We start from the raw sequence: 18,575 nt of genomic DNA, 5'->3' as shown, positions 1-18,575 counted from the left end.
TGTTGCATCTTTATTGATCGATCATTGTAAAATGTATTTGGGACTCAACGTGTTTACTGAAGTAACGAACACACTATTTGGAAAAATCCACTCAGGGGCAGTGGTGAAAAGTCACTGAGTACATGAGTACAGTACCTAGTTTGCTTCTTTAAACTGAACTGATATGCACCAAAATTGTATGTGTTCTTGTTCAATAGTTTTTGTGTAATCCTGCTATCAAAACAACAAACAGACTTGGGTCAAAACATAACTTCCTTTGCAGAACTAATGAAAACATTTAAAGAGCCTCTAACATATGCAGGGAATGACTCAAAAGACTGGTGTTGGATGATATATATAGTATTTTTTTTTTGCATCCCTGTTTGAAGTTACCATGGCAACAACAACTGTTCCTGAGGGTTTTCCTTGAAGAGTAAAATATAAAATTTACAAATGTCTAGACACTTATTTATTCTTGTAAGTGGTGCGTTTAATTTATTCTCATCCAGTGCGACATGCATTATATCTGGGGCTGTCAGGAAAACTGCCCCTCTCCTTTGCCCGTTTCCCCCGGTGATAATCCTCTGTTGACTCACATGGCATATGACACACTTCTAAGCTCACTTCTTTTCTTTTTTTTACAGAAGTCATGTTAAATCCTCACACACCAGCTCTGTATTGAATATTCTTACATCTACATGTTTCAACATGAAATCATCCAGATCCCGCAGCACATCACATCATCTAACAGCTCTGCAACAGCTGTTTTTTGAAGGATCACTAGTTATACTGCTCCAGCTGTACTGAGGGTGTTGACGCTCACACACACACACACACACGCTCACACACACACACACACACACACACACACACACACACACACACTCTCTCTCATCACCTGCCAGTAGAGGTCCCTGTTCTCCTGCTGAACACTGCACCTCCGTTTCTCACCAGGTTAGTAAAGGATTATTTAGACCAAAATCTCCAATCCCCATGGTGGTGTTAAGCCGTTGAGATCAAGACCTTCATTAGTGTTTACGGTTGCTTCGGCAGGGTGAGGTTGCTGCTGCAGTCATCCACTCTGTACCTTAAAGACCTTAATAGAAAAACAAGCTTATCAACATCTGACTGACCAGCCACAGTGCAATAACGGTGAGTTTCACATGATGTAGCAAAATAAAACACAGGGAAAGAAAACACAGATGACAGAAAATAGCCCAACCAATGGAAATGTATAGCCAGTAATCATTCCATGTCCATGTTTTCATGTTAGCTTTGTCTGAAAATCTAGTTTATAGTGAAACATTTCTGTGTGTATTGTTGCCACCCAATTTTCTTTCACTTTGTTTCTAACATTTGACCTTTAAGAAAAGTTTATTTTCAATATTCTTATTAAGAGTAGATCTGTTATCATTAGTTCTTTATTTGCATTGGAAATAGTAATGAAAACATGAAACAAAAATCTAGACATTCAGGTTGGCCTATACAATAATACAATACAATTTAATACAATGCAATACAATTTTGTAATTGTGAAGGTAATTTAGTTTGGGGCAAGTAAAAAACAGGATACAGACATGCACTGCATGAAGAAACAGAAACAACAATAAGAGAAATATGTAATAAAAGTTGATTGTTTGTGTTGAGCTAAAAATCAATTACTTGTAAAATTGTAATGAATTTAAAAATGAATGGATTAATTAATTAAATTGTCCACATGGCGAATGGGCATTTAAGATATAAGCCCTTGTGTTTATCCAAAATAGCAGCACCTGAGTCGACAAACAGCAACTTATTGTTACAATTTATAAAATGAGTTTTAATACATGTACGGTAGTAACAGTGGAGTTTTTTGACATGGTCGTGGACAAACCAAATCAGACACAGTTGATAGGGACAAGCTGATATTTTGTTTAAATTAAAATAAATGCTCTGATTTTTTGTTATTCTGTGTCATCAGACATCTGGTCGGGCTGGTCCAGCTCCTGTGAGAGCGGTGTACTGATGACATTGGTAGTGTATTTAGTCCCGCCCCTACAGGTTCAACAAAGCTAAAAGTAGAGTGAGCGAGGTGTCAGTCAACGCGGACCACATAGTCCTTAACAATTCAAGGTTTAATCAGGCTAAATAAGTGAAAACACCTGCACCACACTTTGCACATATTAACAAACAACACAGCCGTCTAGTGAACAGCTGATCAGATCACCAACAGGTGTAAACAATAAAGTCTGACACCAACAATACACAACCAATCTAGTTTCTTGGAATTATCAGCAGATATGAAATCTGCCTAGATGAGGCTTGAACCAAAGTTCACAGGTACAGTCAAATATATCAATCCTGTCACCTTTCGGCATTATGTGTTTATAAATTCATATACTGTTTCCCCAATTTTTTTGATAATTGAATTTTTAAGAACATTTAGGAATCGGACATACAGGGGTCATGGTTCAGATTCTGACTCCTCACCACATGTGGTTAAGGCAACAAAAAGCTCTTTTGGTTAAGTTTCAGGAAAAAGGATCCTGGTTTCGGTTATATATTAATAAACACACAGTATCTCAAATCCCTGCAGACTTTTCTCTGTCTTAAAGACAATCTTCCTCAAACAAAATCTGTCATTGCCCAAACATTATAATAAAAAAAATGTTTAATAACGCTACAGTCGCTTTGAGCAGATGTGAATTATACATGATTGGATATTTTGTCCAGAAAATAAATGAAATACATTGTCAGCGAATATTTGACCCATATGTTCATGGTCATCATCGCTACAGCTTGTCAGAAACACGAGGAAACAACATTCACAATGTAATCTTTTTTTGTGTATAGACTTAGTTCCAAATCAAAAACCATCGCTAACCTGTTACGGTATAGCTGCATGACGATTTCTGTTGTGGAAATCCAACTGTTGATGCAGAGTCTGAATTAAATGTTAATGAGATTTACCAGCTCCAGTAAGAGAACAGGCCAGTTCCCCCGAACAGCAACTTAACAGAACAAATTCTCTGGGAATCGTCCAGAAACCCCCAGGAACCTAAAGAGAGAAGGAAGCTGTTAAATCATAAAAGGTTGACTTCACTCTTCTGAGTGATTTGCCTTATTGGAACAGCATGTAAAAGTTGGACCGTCACAGGGACGCTGGAGTGATGCAATATGGCCATAGCTCCTCCACAGCCGTTCGACCAAAACGTGTGTTTTGAATGTGCTTTGGTGTTGCGGAGTAGGAAGTTGAGCGTGCTGGGGCGGGTTTGGCTGAGCGGTGGCTCGGTGGTTGGGGTAGGCGATCCAATCGAACAAATAAAAGTCACTAATTGCCCCGTTCACAAATCGAGACGTCTGGAGTTGTTGCCTGCCTGGCACCCGTTCCCACTCGCTGTAAGATGTCGAGGAGTGTGAAGGGGGCAAAATGACGGAGGGCGCTTACAAATTTAGTCTGGGAGGAAACGGGGCCTATAGCGCTGGGGCTGGCTGGAGCCGGTGTCCCAGTTTGGTTTTGGCGCTTGTAGGTCCAGATCTACATCGAGGTTTTAGTGCAGCGACCCCGGGCTGTTTGAGATGTGGTCCGACTGTACGAGGCCCTGCACAGCATCACGCGCCTCCACTCCGGCTCCAGAGCAGTCGAGATGGAGGTGGAGGGGGGAACCATTACACCAGGCAGCTCCAACCGCCCCCCCATTATAGATGATGATCTCACCCCTGCTGTCTGCGGCCATTACAGAAACAGAAAATGGCCACCTAAGAGCAGCGAGTGTGTTAAATGACTCCAAAAGGGCAGAAAAACAGACAAATTTCCATAGAGATATGATCAGTGTCCGTTTAGAGCTGTTAAATCTCTGAAATGTCAACTTTCTAAAGAAGAAAATCAACTTGCTTTTTGGACTGACACCAAACTTTTTTTTCCACAAAAACTTTTTTGTCACAATATAAAGATTTAAATGAACTCCCAGAATTTGTCTTGTGCCAATACTAAATAATAAAGTATCGTGCAAACTGCAGCACGGTAAATGCACAGAGGGCTTTGTCAATATCATGCAAAAGGAAACGTGATTAGAACTTAAGAATGCATTTAAGGCCGTCGACTTTTTCCTTTCACGCTGTCACTCCCTGAAAGCTGCTGCTTTTGCTGCTGCTCGTGTAAACGAGCTGTAAACAGAGTCAACATTCACCTCCTCTCTTGTCATATATCACAGACATCATGCTATCGTCCGCATTGGACAATATTCCCGACTTCTTCTGTAAATCACCAGCAGGAGTTTTTGAAAGGAAACGAGCAGCGACGACAGTTTCCATGCCGCAACGCAGATGTTCATCTCAACAATGTCACTGCTTCTGCTTTGTATTGAATCGCAGGAAAAACCAAGCTGATGGGCACCAATGATATTTGAACAGTCCCATGATCACGAATTTTCAAAAAAAAAGGACTCGAGCCTAAAAAAAAAAGTTAAAAAAAATAAAAATTCTGTCAAGGAAAACGTTTTTATATTTTATATATTAAGGAGAAAAATATAAACTTTTTAGCCCCAAACAACAAACCTACAAATAGACACTATTCTTATAATATGATATCTCATGTAATTTAATTCTAATTCTAATGTCAGCAACTGTTTCATAAGAGCAGACATCAGCTTTCTCCTTTAAATTTAAACCTGTCAAAACACGTCTGCTCCTGGTGGAGGCCAAAACTTAAAAGAACAACATTTTTCTTATCATACCAACTGTCTTACTATGGATGTATTAGGTTTACTGCCGCTACAAAACACACCATTTCTAATCTTACTATACTTGGCTTCTGCACATATGAAGAGAGGCTCACAGAGTGTTATTCACTCTGAAATCGCTCCATATTAGCTAACAAAAAAAGGAAAATGTCTAATAACGATTACATATACTCTCTTCTTAAATGCCTAATGTGTAAGACTCTGAAGCCGAGAGCGACATAAAAGATTTCTGCGGTGAAGCATATTACACGTCCGGGGCTGTTAAATTCTGGAAAGCATGTGCGCTGTTAACGGCAAAGAAAAAACAGCTGAAGGGATTCAATTTGATAATATTGTTTCATGCAGTCGAGCCAAGACTGAAATTATTATACTATTATACTTTTGCAACTACTTTTTTAAATGGTTAATTATCATTGTCATCAATGCTTCTATTGATCAAGATAAAACACATTCTTTTTATTTGCAGCATACAAACAGCAATACACGGTTTATAACACAAGTGTATAACTTCTCCTGAAGACATTTTATATACGATTATGATAGTGTTTTACTACATTACAATTGATTGTCTGTTTGTACAGCAGCCTCCACTCACACAGTAGGAGTTGACAAATACACACTATAACTGCCATGGTCATCTGTGACACATTAATGCAGAGGCCTCAATACTTTTCTACAATCTTATCTTTTGATTGATCTCTGCAAAGGCCAGAGGCTATCGCTGTCATGTGGGGTTATATTTCTGCCCCCCCAAAAAAGAAAAGAAAGGCAGAACTTTATAAACGAGTGGAGGCTCCTCATTTTCCAATAAAAGGCCAAACCCCAAAACACGCAGGAAATGACTATGTTAACTTTGACTTCATGCAAGGAAAAAAGGGTTAAAGTGGCAGTTGTGTGTTTGTGTTTGGTGAGAGAGGCACCTAGCTGTGTTCGCAGTTAACCGTCCTGCTTGTGACTCATTTTATGAGTAACACCTCTGCTCATCTTAATAACCTCTTTTTTTATTTTATTTTTTTTTCAGGCCAGTATTCACTTATCTTCACATGTGGGTGTTTTAAAGTCCAAATAAAAAGTTTTCCAGGTGGATTCTGTTCACCTCCGACTGGAAAATAATCTGAACCAACATGTAAATCATCACGGGACAAGAAAATTCTTCACTGACTCTGAACTAACTGGCATTTAGTTTAGGGTGATCAGCTGTTGAAAGCTCCACGTATAGTGAGTGTTATTGAGAAGAAATGGATTTATGGAAAAAAAGCATAATGTTTTTTTTAATTAAACAAATGAATACAAATAAATAGAAAATAAAAGTTAATCAGACGTGGATGACATGACTGGGTGAAACATCATATGTTCACAATAAGAATCCAGTATTGACCCAGTGTTGTACTTTTGTACCAGTACTGAGTGTAATCCGATTTCACACTTACTCACAGTGGGAGATTTTTCCCTCACATTGATCCATGAGGGGTGAGGACTAAGACTCAGTGAAAACACCTTGGCCATAGACCATCGCTGCTGCGAGACCAGAGACAGGGTTGGAAACATGTGTGTATAGAAAAATGAAGCTTCGACTAACCTGCTAATAGTCTTAATTTGTAAGGTAAACAGTAGAAGAGTTTGACACTAACTCACCTAAGGTGCTTTTCCTCTGCTGCGCTGCCTCTGCTGCCTTCAGAAGTTTCAGAGGGACTGGCGGTGGTGGTGTGTGTGTGTGTGTGTGTGGGGGGGGGGGGGGTGGGGGCCTCTGCCGCTCTATCTGTTAAAGCAATTTTCTCTCAAAACTTTCTCCGGCAGCCCACAGCCTGCATGGGTCGTCCACCCTGGGTCCCCGGAGCGAGGAGTTATTTTGACCGTCCATTTACAAAACCCGCCACGCTCTTCCCATTCAGTACACAGAATAATGGTCTTATTGTTGTTTTGAGTTTAGAGAGAAGGGGAATATGTGTATCAGGTGGTTATTCATCTATTCTTTTTTTAGTAAGATTTATGAAATGTATATTTACATCTCTGTATTTCCACTTGAAGATCGCACAGACCAAAACCAGATTTTATAATTGTGTATTATATCTTTTCTGTTTTTGGATCCAAAGTTCTGTAAATGAGTTCATCTTTTATTTTTATTTGACTCTTGGTGTGTAGCTTAATATAGACACCAGTGAAGTCGTCTTTTCCTCTCCGGTCTGTTTTACTGTCTTTTATTTCTACTTCACTCCAAGAAAACTTTATGACCAAACTGACTCAGTGAGACACTAATGTGAGGACTGACATGTCTTATGAGTGTTTCATGTATTTTTAGGTATTTTTATTTTGTAGAAGGATGACATATTTCTGTGATTTTCCCCTCTGGTCACTCTCATATTATTTTCTGTCTACTAATTTAAAAAACAAAGCAAAAAATGATTGGTTGAACTGGATTAAAATGGACTGTTTCGTTGATTTACTTTCTTTAATATTTACTTATTTTAGACTGGATCCTATTGCGTTGCAATAAAAATGTTTCCGTTTGTTATTATTACCTTTGGAATAAAAATCTTCATATTCATTTTATGGTGGCAGAGAGACACGATGGGAAGGAAAACCAGTAATTGAAAGCAAAAACATATCCTTGCTGACTTCCTCAAGACCAGCTGTATTTAAAGGGGTCAAAACTAACAAAGTCAGGGTGACATGCTGAGTTAACATCTGACCTCACCCCCCTCAGCCACACCCATGAAGCATTAAGGCCGTTTATTTGCAGGGGGGAAAAAAGATGGCCACCGAAGGTCAGATCCAAGTCCAAAATAAATTGCCTTCTTTCCTGAGGCTCAGCCATTTTAATAGTACAGATTTATTGTGCTGTGCTTTTTGGAGGGTGATCATATGTATGTGGTCAGTAGCCCGTATGCAGTCTGTGACCCAGCCTCCCTCTCACGTTACACCCTATTTATAACATCCCCTCCGCTGGCTCCCCGCGTTCTGCAGTTCCTAGGAACCTCCTTCTGCTCCCAGTCTCGAGCTCCAGTCCCCTGTTCCTCCTGACATCCGAGAGGCTCTGCTGCAGCTTTATCCTGGGTTAACTGATTATCTTGTACAGCCTGGCAACTGGCCGCACGCTCCGGATTACCACAGGACACCCATTTCAAAACGCTTTTCACTTTCTGTTCTGACTATTTGAATTTTTTTTTTAAACTGAAAGAAAACATTTTTTGGGGGGTTGTTAAGGAGGAAAAAGAGAGAAGCATCTTGGATATGTGCTTGTGATCTTTTGGGTTTTTGGTTGCTTTAGTAACTTTACACTTTTTCACTTGCCCTTCTCACCTTTCCTGGAGGGCTGTTTCTGTTTGCATGCGATGGATCACACGCTGTTTGGTTGCCTGCGGAGCCCCCACGCCCCGGCACAGGCCCTGCATCCCGCCTTCACTCAGTCTCCCCTGACTCTGCACGGACGCTCGGACCACGTCTCCTACCCTGACCTGGCCTCTTCATCCTCCTCCTCCTCCACCTCCTCACCAGCACCCTGCATCATCTCCAGCTACCCGGCCGATGATGGCCTGTTTCCCGGGCACCACCACCACCACCACCACCACCACCCCCACCGCGGTCACCTGTCCTCCCAGCAGCATCATCACGCGCCTCAGCACCATGCATCTTGGCATATCCCACAGATGCCTTCACCTGGTGGTACCTCCCGCCACAACCTTTGCCACCCACACTCCCACTCTTCCCACGACGGTGGGCCCACACCCCCAGACCTGGGCCACCCTGGTGGGCCTAGTATGTGTGCCAGCACCCCCAGTCTGGGTAGTGGCAGTAACCCCACAGGGGCCTCCTGTGTGCCTGCAGACTTTGGCAGACAGACTCTGTCACCTGCTGAGGCCGAGAAGAGGAACAGCAAGAGGAAAAGTGATAGTTCAGGTAAGAGGAACTTAGATCAAAGTTTTTTACTTCACTTTTTAACCCGGGAGTGAAAGTTGGACCAATCTTAAATTCATTCCATTTCCAGTATGTCTTTGTTCAGTCTTTTCGTTACATAAACATCATCACAAAAATATCAGCGTGAGAAGAAACTCCAAGCAGAACTCAATAACAACACAGACATCTGTACATGTCATTCAAAATCTTTCAGCGGCACATAAGTGCAGAGATTTTCTGCAGCTGTGATGTATAAACACAAAACTATCTGAAAAGCAGTTTGTAGGTGTTGGCTGACACACAGCAAGGCAGACTGAAGCGTGCAGCGAAGGCCACATCATAACCGTGTGGGCACATCTGACTCGCCAGCCATGTTTTGTTTAAAAATCACATCTGGTTTGTTGCGACACTCTTCACAGGGCAGAAAATGAGGAACACAGTTAAGGAGTAATGTCATGGATTGTAAAGACTATATGCTGACGCCTCGCGCCACACAAAACACCCCAAGACAGAGCGTCTCCAGGCTTTTCTTCTTACCTCAATCGTGCAGGCTAAATAAATCACGTCAGGTTTACTGAACTACCGCGAAACACTGGGAAACAGGATAAGTCAGTGTGTCACATTTGCCAAATTCAGGGCTTAGTTCAAAAGCACCAATTGCAAATGTCAGGTTCAAATATATAAACACTAACAGATTCCAAAATTAATTTTACTTTTTTAATTCACCATGAAAGAGCAACAAATTGGATGTTTCATATTTCTCTCTTCATTTAATTATTTTACTATCCCAAAAAAGTTCCTGCACATTTCTGTAAAAGTGACTTGAAAGAAAAACTCAAAAATATTCCATTTATAATCAACAGTTAGCAAAGGGAACCTGCAATGTGGGGTTCAAGTCCACTTTGTTTGTTGCAAATGTGTGACTTCAGAACTTAAGGCAGCTGCAATTGTCCTTACTTCAATCTTTATAATCACTGGCCCGTTTTCAAAGATAATCCATAAAAATGTACAGCTGCTTTAAACTCATTGTCAATAGAAATTCAACACAGAATTAAAGAACATGTATTTCATTAATAAAATACACAAATTCTAACAAAATAGGTCAATAATAATAATAATAATAATAATAATAATAATAATAGTAGTAATAGTAATGAATACTTCTTTTAGGACTGTGCTCAAACAGGTTACACCACCCTGATGACCTGCACCACACTCACAACTTGCAGAACATTCAATCACAACATGACAAACTGCCGGGGTCGGGTCGCGGGAGTTCTCGCAGGGAACGTGATATTAGTTTTTCCAGGGAAAGTGTGCTCGCCGCTGCCTCTGTCCATTTGAGGATTGCGGGGACGTCAACGTCGATGCTGCAGCCTTTTAAAGGCCTCTTTGTGAGTACAGCGAATCATCTGCACTCGACCACTGACTGATACGACTGCATGTGATCAGCTGTCTCAGGGAGTGAGTGTATATGTAATCATTTTGGTTACAATAAATAATACCCAATACTAGGTGACAATCTTCATTACTCACTGATGTAACCGGAACTCCAGGTTTTGACTAAACTAAAGGATTTACTGCACCGTGAAATCCACAAACACCCCATAACAATATAGAGCTTTTTTTTAGTTTTGAAATTCTGTTGATGAATGTCTTTTCATCTACATGCAAATTGCAGCAATAGTTAATCTAATCCACATATTCAACACACCACCTCCCATTTCATTTCCTGCTTTGTCAAATCACTTGGAAACAGAGCCTCAGCCTCCAAATCTCACTTCCCCTGTAACAATAGTTCCTGCCTACTCATTACATGTGCTGTGCATTCTCCCCCCACGCTAACACCAATCAAGCTGATTATTGGGGCGAACTAGGTTGCTGACTCAATCAGCTGTCTAAATATCACACTGTCGCCAGTTTGCATGAGATGCAGCCATGATTAGGTTTCACCATCTGGACCAGGAACTTGAGCAAAACCTGAATTTAGATACAGAAATAATAACATAACCAGAGACCTCATTTCGATACCCTTTTTTTGCTCAAATATAAAGCATCTCAAATTTCTGCTTCTAATACGCGGTTGTGATTGTTTCCTCACAGAAGGCTTCAGGGTTGGCCGATGAGATGAGCCACCTCCTTGGTATTTTAGGTGTCTGGTTTCTAGGGGAACCTGTTAATTTTTGTTTTGTGGCAAAGCTGTGGAGATTTAGCCCTGGAGAGAGACAGTGTGTGTGTGTGTGTGTGTGTGTGTGTGTGTGTGTTAGTACACTTTGCAGAGTTCCTGGGTTTTGCTTGCGCAGAATAGTGCCGTCAAGGGAGTGGTCGTTCTTTAAAAAGTTACTAGATTTTCTGTGTGGAACAATAAAAGGTGTTCAAGGTCTCATTTTGTTGAGGCAGTGATGTAAAAAGGGGCGGGAGATGCTCAAAGCTTCTTGATGGCAGCCAAATTTTCTTTGAAAAAGTTATAGAAAAACACTGCGGATGTGCTGATGCATTTGACTTCATTCTTTTGCGAGCTGCTGTATAATATTATTTAACAAAAAAAACTTTTACAGAAGGAAAATAACCACCACCCGAGCCTTCAACACAAGAAAAACATTCAGCAAATCAACAGAGATGTTATTTTTTAGAGGGTACTTCCTGTTCTGAGCCTGAAACAATGTGGGCGCAAGTACTTTTCTCATATTGTTCCTCCTTTTTTGTGGAGAGATGAAAGTTACAGCGGGGACCTAATTGCTGCGGTGTAGTGGCTGTGTCATAAAAGCCTGCCGCTAGTTTCAACTACAGGGCTGTTGCTCTGAAGCAGCTGGCTGTGTTATTCTTTTATTTCTCTTTACACAATGTCTGTATTTACCAGAGGGAGCGAGTGGATAAAGACGTCTGAAGGCCCCTGCATCAATCAGCCATATACTGTTTAGAGCGCTCGGTTTGAAATTACAGAGAGGGAGAGGTAAGGTTGGGGGAGGGTTTCTGGCAGAAACACAGAACAAACGGGAGAAATCTTAGGTGAGGAGAAGGTTTCTCTTCTGACATGGCTCCAGGCTTCGCACCGTCTCTGCGTCAGGCTGTGAGCTGCAGGACTATTAACAGTTTGGCTTGACACAAGCTCAGCTGGATTAACACACACAAACACACACACACACACACACACCAGAAGAGGGCTGCCAATTAATTTACATGCAATTACTGCTGCCTTCAAGCGCAATGTGCGAGTGAGGCATGTCCTACAGGGAAACCACAAAGTCTGCTCACAATAGGAAAGTTTTGGAGGGCAAATTAACCGAACGTGTTTTCTTCAGAGAGTTTGTGGAAATACTAAAACTGAAAGTATTTTCCGGGTTGATGAGATAAAGTGGAGATGACACAGTTTAGGGAATTTTATTTTATATTTTTTCCACACATATATGTGCGTATCCCACGTATCCCACATAAGTCCCTTCCACACACACACACACACACACACACACACACACACACAGGTTCATATTTAAAAAAATTAGGTTCTCGCACCAGATTCCCAAAACGAAGACAAATTAAATCCATCTGTAAAAAGCTTATTGTAACAGCACAGCTGGCATAGTCAGACACACGTGTAGCCGCCCGGGAGTCTTTCCAGCCACTTAAAGTGTTCATAAACAATGACTGAACAATAAAGTGTGATTGACAGCTTCCATTGTTTCTCTTACCTTGCCCCTTTTCTTTTCCTGCTGACTTGCACCTGCCACATAACATTTGCATTATTTTCTTTTTTTTGTTGGATATAAATCTGCCCTGAGTGGAACAGAAACCTGTGTGGTGTTTGATTTCAGAGTCCCAGGACGGGAATTACAAATCAGACGTGAGCAGCAAGCCCAGGAAGGAGAGGACGGCGTTCACCAAGGAGCAGATCCGAGAGCTGGAGGCTGAATTTGCCCACCACAACTACCTAACCAGACTAAGGCGCTACGAGATCGCTGTCAATCTCGACCTCACTGAAAGACAAGTATGTTCCTACCCACAGCTGCTTCTTTTCCCTCAGGTTCAGACATTATTGACCCATTTTTGTGAAAACAGAGCTGACCTCTGGATGGCGACAAGGCTTTTTTGCCCACTACTGTGTTTTTGTAACTTCGGTGCAAGGTGCTGTTGTGCTCCAGATGTGGCTGTGTGACGGGACTATGATATTCCAGATGTTCCTGTCTATTTTTTCATACGGGCCACAGTCAAAACAGGGAGACTGGTTGAAGGAAGTGCTGTCTAGCAAGTCACTTCCTCTCTCCCACTAACCCTGCAAGCAAAAAAGAATTGCTGTAAAATGCAGGTGTGGCAGGAGCAAGGCGAGGCAAACTGTCGTCAAAGCCACCTGGGGGAATTTCACCTCCAGGAAATGACAGAATGGGGTTCAACCACTTGGGAATAGAAAAATGCAATGCAGGTCCGTTAACACATGGGGCAGAAATTTGGTTCCATAAAAATAAATATAATTTTTATTAATTCAAACAATTTAAAACATTCAATTTTAATAAATTACGGGGCAGCCGTCACAACCAGGCGCCAGAAGACAAGTAAGTAAGCTTACCGCGGCGGCAGAGCATTAGAGGGGGAGGAATCCAAACAACAAAACACCACCCATGACACAGAACACCTGACATAGGAAATCGTGAGAAAACGGAGAAAACACCACCACCAGGTGCTGCTGAACAGGTGCTCGTGTTGGGCCACAGCACCTGTTGAAGAAAAAAGAAGGAACCAATTACTCAAAGTGTATCACTGGTGAAAGTTACACAAAGAAAAACAATCCAAATCCAAATACGCAGACGCTTAGATCAAAGCAAAAACAAATCTTAATGATGTAAATACAAAATAAATTTTTTCAATAACATAAGTTCTTTACTACACATTCATAATTAACTAATAACAAAGATCAACCAACATAAAGGAAATAACCCAATTAATAAAAAAATTGAAGAATATAAATATAACAGACAAGAATAAACAAACTATATTAAATTGTTGTGCCTGCTTGAGCAGCTAAAACCAAACAAATGAACCAGGTGTGGAGAGAGGGTAGGAGCCAACAGAGTGGATACTCAATGCAATTTTTAATGATCTAAGGCCACCACAGCAACTGTTGCCACCAAAAGTAATCGTAGCTAACAGCGGTTGTATCCAAACAGTGATCATTAACCCTAGTTATAGCCAAAACAGCGAGTCAGAGAGTGGCGGCCAAAGACGGCTTGCATACCAGAGCACAGCCAGCGAATGGAGGCTTAGCCCCTCAGACAGCAAGAGGATGAGCTGCAAAATCCACAGCTCCACTGTACAGCAGAACAGAGTTACTACAGAAATTATTTGCTGTGCAATGAAAAAACAGGATGACAGACAGGCCAACCACAAGCAGCCTACCTCATCGGAAACACCTTGCCCCCAGTGGGAGCCCCAAAGCAGAGTAATTCGCTCCCTCAGCCCGCAGCCACAGCAGTCGCACTGCAAGGGAGCTCAAACACAGGTGTAACTCCTTTCCTATCTCTTTTAGCATAGGGTACACCGGACTTTCCTGTGCGAAAGGAAAGGAGAAATAGGAGCCCCACAATTCCTTGCTGCAGCAATATTTAACATGACTCACAATGCACGAACGTAGATGATTATGACTATGACCGAGAAGGGATGCACGTTAACATGAAGTAAATTACTGTTACATATTAGGCATTTACATCTTATGCCACACGGTATTACACACTTTGAAAATGCTGGATTTTTTTGTAGTTTCACCACAGCAGACGCACTTCAATAACACCCCCGTTGCATAATGACCTGGTATAGTGTAGGTGGAGGTCATATTTTCTTAGCAGCACTGTCGGCTTTTCATAAGTCCTATGAATCCTTTGAACCTTTACCTTGACCTCATCACATTTTCCACTGAGGTCAAGGAATAGTAGTTAGGAAAAGACCATAGGAAGGACAATCCGAAACCACCCTCAGTCTTATGAAACCTCCTTTACACCTTTCCTTGACCTCATGACACTTTCTTCATTGAGGTCAAGGAGTAGTAGATAGGAAAAGACTATAGGAAGGACAATCCGAATCCACCCATGGCCACGCTGGACTGCAACCCCACCAAACTGGATACCATGTCAGTGGTAGCAGAGGGCTGAGTGGTTCCCACCTACCGGTATTTGTAAGGCACGCAGCACCGACCAGCAATCAGTGCCGGTAAATCTGGCACAGTACTTTGCAGCGTATGGCTGTAGAAACCCATCCGGCTACATGGGCACATGAAATAAATAACAGGAGACAAGTGGTTGGGGGAAGGAACCACTATTTCCTTCCCCCAACCACTGTTGTTCTCTGACACCTGTGTGGAAGCTGGAAGTCACACTTAGTTGACACTATGCCAGTGATATTCTGCGAATATTGAATGTAAAGAACAGACCAAAGGGAGATCCCGTGGTGTTTGAGGTGATACCACAGATCAAAATCACAACTTCAGATCCAAAAGATACCTGTGTGTGTATGTGTGTGTAAAAATGTATTCATCTCGTGTCCCGCTGGTGTAAATCGAGTGCAAATAAAACAACAAAAATTGCTGATGAACTTACATGAATTCTCCAATGGACAATAAAACTATAGCAGCAGTTTCTCGCAGTAAACATTTTTAATTTGTGCAGCTAATAACATCAACAATGGCTCGTTTCATTTCCCTCTCAGGCTTTTTATTGTTTTATTGTTCATGCTGCCTCAGTTGCAGTGAAATGGAACAGTACCTGCTTTTCCTGTGAATCTCTATTTAAAATGTTCGCCTGTGAGAAAGATCAATAGGGAAAGCCAAGTGTATTTGTTCCTACTGTACAGTATTATAAACAACAACATTCAAAGTGCTTTACATAAGGTGTAAAGAATTTACACCTTATGTAAAGGTGTAAAAGACACGATTTAAGATTCACAAGGTCCAATAGAAAGAGACCTAAATTATTATTATTACTATTATTAAGAGTGACTGCTACACTAGAATGAGACTAAAGAGAATTATAGAAATGACTGTGCACTACAATGTGGTGCAAGATATGATCCCTACTTTAATTGATTAAAGGCACAGATAAAGAGAAAAGTCCTTGATTTCAATGAACTCAGGTTTACAGACCTTGAATGTCTCAAAAAATATCAGATATTGTTGTTCCATCAGTGCTCTCCTGCAGTAAAATTCATCACATCAGAATGTGAGCACCGATCAATTTCTGTGTGGCTCAGTGAGCCGAAAACATCAGTGCTGTTATCAGGGTTCGAGGTTCAACTCCAAATTACACACATGATAAAACTCTACAGGATCGTGTGCTGTGTGAGGAGTGTCAGATAAAAGTGTTTGTGAGATGAGTCTCCCAGTGAATGGAATACATGCAGGTGTGTTTGTTCAGGGCCTCTCAAAGTGAAGTGAGCTGTAAAGTTGTAAAGTTGCAGAAAAAATACCACCGCATCAGGCAAAACTCCATTTAACTGCACAGAGCCATGAAGAACTTGAGTTTGCCACTGTAGCTCCACTTCAGTCATCTCCCTCATTGCTGCAATTAATCTCTCTAAGGCACGAAGCATCGTCAAATGCACATGCGATTTCTTCAGCTCATGCGAGCATAAGTTGTGTGACCTCAGCTTTGTCGTGGAAAATATACAGCGCGAGATAGTGAAGTAAACATTGGTATTACAATCATTTGGCCCAGCACTTGATTTATGCTGAATGAGCTGTTTGGAGAAATTTGATGGATGTTTTATGTATTCGCAGGCTGTGAAAAATGGAATCGTTTCAAAGATGGCAGAGGCGGACCTACAGGGCCTCACTTATTGTTGTAGGTTTTAGAGTTTAAGCCAGCATAAGAAAGACAAGAAAAATAATTTAAGTTTTGGATTGAACTATACCAAGAAAGTAATTGAAACAATGAATCCATCCTGCTGAACGGGGTTAAAACGGGTCTTTGGTGTTATGTTGTGATGTAGTGGGAGCGAGTGTAAGCCTTCAGGATCACATGTTTGGTTTGACATCAGAGCATGTCATGGAGTTCACTCCAGCTCCCAGAAAAGGCCCAGAGGCGTGTAAAGAACCCGAGGGTCGCTGGTCACAGTGTACGCCACTGGCGTGTAAGACAAACGTTTTTGCTGTCAACTGACTTCCTCACCATGTGACTGACACTCCCCAAAAATAAACCCACCTCACCCTGCGTGACTAGGGTGAGCTCAGCCTCCCCTGCACTCCCCCCTCCTCCGGCCAATATGTCAACACATGGGAGCCTCTGCTGCTACTTGATGAGCAAACTGTTTTAAGCAACAGCTTAATCATCAGTCTGAGAGACGTAAATACGGTTGAGGCTGTTGAGTCAGGGAAAAACAGGTAGACGCCAAGTGGCAGATGGAATGGTACATGCTGTAGAAATAGCTGCCAAACTTAAAGTTGCTGTCAAGCAGTAAAGCTTCCTCAATGCTTTTTGATTATTTTTGGGACTGTTTGTCTCTTTCCTTAAGAGCGGTGAGTTTGACTCTTTCTGTGTATTTCACCCTGCAGGTGAAGGTTTGGTTCCAGAACAGGAGGATGAAGTGGAAAAGAGTGAAGGGCGGCCAGCAGGGCGCGGCAGCTCGGGAGAAAGAACTGGTGAACGTGAAAAAGGGGACTTTGCTGCCATCAGAGTTCTCTGGCATCGCATCGCTCCACTGCTCGACGGAATCCTTAGCCAACGAGGACAGTCACGACAGCGACCAGAGCTCTGAGCATGCTCACTTATGATGAAACCCCCACCCACCCCATGCCCCACCCCCTTCCGAGTACAGACCCTGCTTCTGCCTCAGGACTGTCCTTAGCAGGACTGCTGTTTGCTGATTTGCCATCGCCATACAACAATGCTAAACAAGTGTACAAATGCACAGACGAATGCCGTGTGTTGGAGAATACAGTCATTATGCAGGCAACATTTATTTTTTAAGGACTGAGCACACAAGAACAGCAAGGTGGTGAAATATTTCAAAATGCCATTGGTTAAAACATTTTTCATGAATGCCAGAATATTACACATTAAAATGTGATGTTTTTGGCGACAGCAACTAACTGAACACTACAGGACATTTTGGATATCCTATTTTGTCAATATGTTGTAAACATTCCATGTTGTGTGAGAAGCAGGCTGCAGCTTTGATTTGCATTGTTAAACGTTCAGGCAGCACCTTCAGCATCATTTTCTACTGTATGAAAATGCAACATTTCGATGAAATTGATCAAATCAAGTACCAGGAGATCAAAATTTGCCATGCTAGTGATTTGTAAATAATTCTCACTATTGTCTTACCTTCATGATAGTTTTATACTAACTGACAAACACTGACAGTTCTTCAGTCTGTTGATGACATTTTTGTAAACAGATCTGAAACCTGAAAGAGGCATTTTGTTAAATCCTTTCGGCGACAGTTGCAAATTGAATAAAATTTAACCAGTGGTCAATGATTTCATGTTTTTCTATTCATGCATCCATCCATCCATATGCATCCGGGCTGATGTATTTGTGTGAATTTAAATGAGGCTGAAACGAATTAAACGTTGCAGTCGGTGTAGAAAGCTGGTAGTGGCGGTGCATGCTAAATTCACCTTTGCCTCGGGGTAGTGTCACGATTCCTGCCAAGACTCGCAGATCTCCGCAAAGGGTCGTATTCTGTTTCATAATCCAGTTGAAAATAATTTCCTGACTCAGTCTCATCTTTCACCACATTGTGATTGTGCATTCTAATTTGTGGAGGACGGCACATCACATGACATGGTGTGCCCCCGCCCCCACCCACCAAAGAAATCCATGGGATGAATGTGAATCTTGATTGAGTGATAAAGAAGAACCAACAAAAAAGAAAACACATTTGAAGTCAAACTTTCAATATGTGCATCTAAGTTTTAAAATGTCTGTTGATTTGTTAACCTACAGGCCAGTGTCAGTAGGCCAGTATGGTCTGAAGCCTAGTCCTGGCCCACACTAC

The 18,575-nt window shown here is 41.6% G+C and overlaps 1 protein-coding gene and 1 long non-coding RNA gene across 2 annotated transcripts; one reads left to right on the top strand and one right to left on the bottom strand.

Annotated features, from left to right (window-relative positions):
- Positions 1-1,384: 1,384 nt before the first annotated feature.
- Positions 1,385-6,397, bottom strand: LOC118285302. Its single transcript, XR_004785067.2, has 2 exons — positions 6,336-6,397; positions 1,385-3,717 (listed from the first exon to the last, which is right to left on the bottom strand). It is a non-coding gene; the product is annotated as an uncharacterized LOC118285302 (long non-coding RNA).
- Positions 6,398-7,666: 1,269 nt separating this feature from the next.
- Positions 7,667-18,054, top strand: meox2a (mesenchyme homeobox 2a). The gene is made up of 3 exons (XM_035608853.2): positions 7,667-8,597; positions 12,407-12,579; positions 17,125-18,054. Exons 1-3 carry the CDS (start codon positions 8,033-8,035, stop codon positions 17,341-17,343), a joined length of 957 nt encoding a protein of 318 aa, XP_035464746.2. The 5' UTR covers positions 7,667-8,032; the 3' UTR covers positions 17,344-18,054.
- The last annotated feature ends 521 nt before the right edge of the window (positions 18,055-18,575 follow it).

The sequence above is a fragment of the Scophthalmus maximus genome, chromosome 20, assembly GCF_022379125.1.
Source record: "Scophthalmus maximus strain ysfricsl-2021 chromosome 20, ASM2237912v1, whole genome shotgun sequence".
NCBI lineage: Eukaryota > Metazoa > Chordata > Actinopteri > Pleuronectiformes > Scophthalmidae > Scophthalmus > Scophthalmus maximus.
Note: the sequence above shows the minus strand (reverse complement) of the source record. Positions and strands in the feature narration are given on the sequence as shown.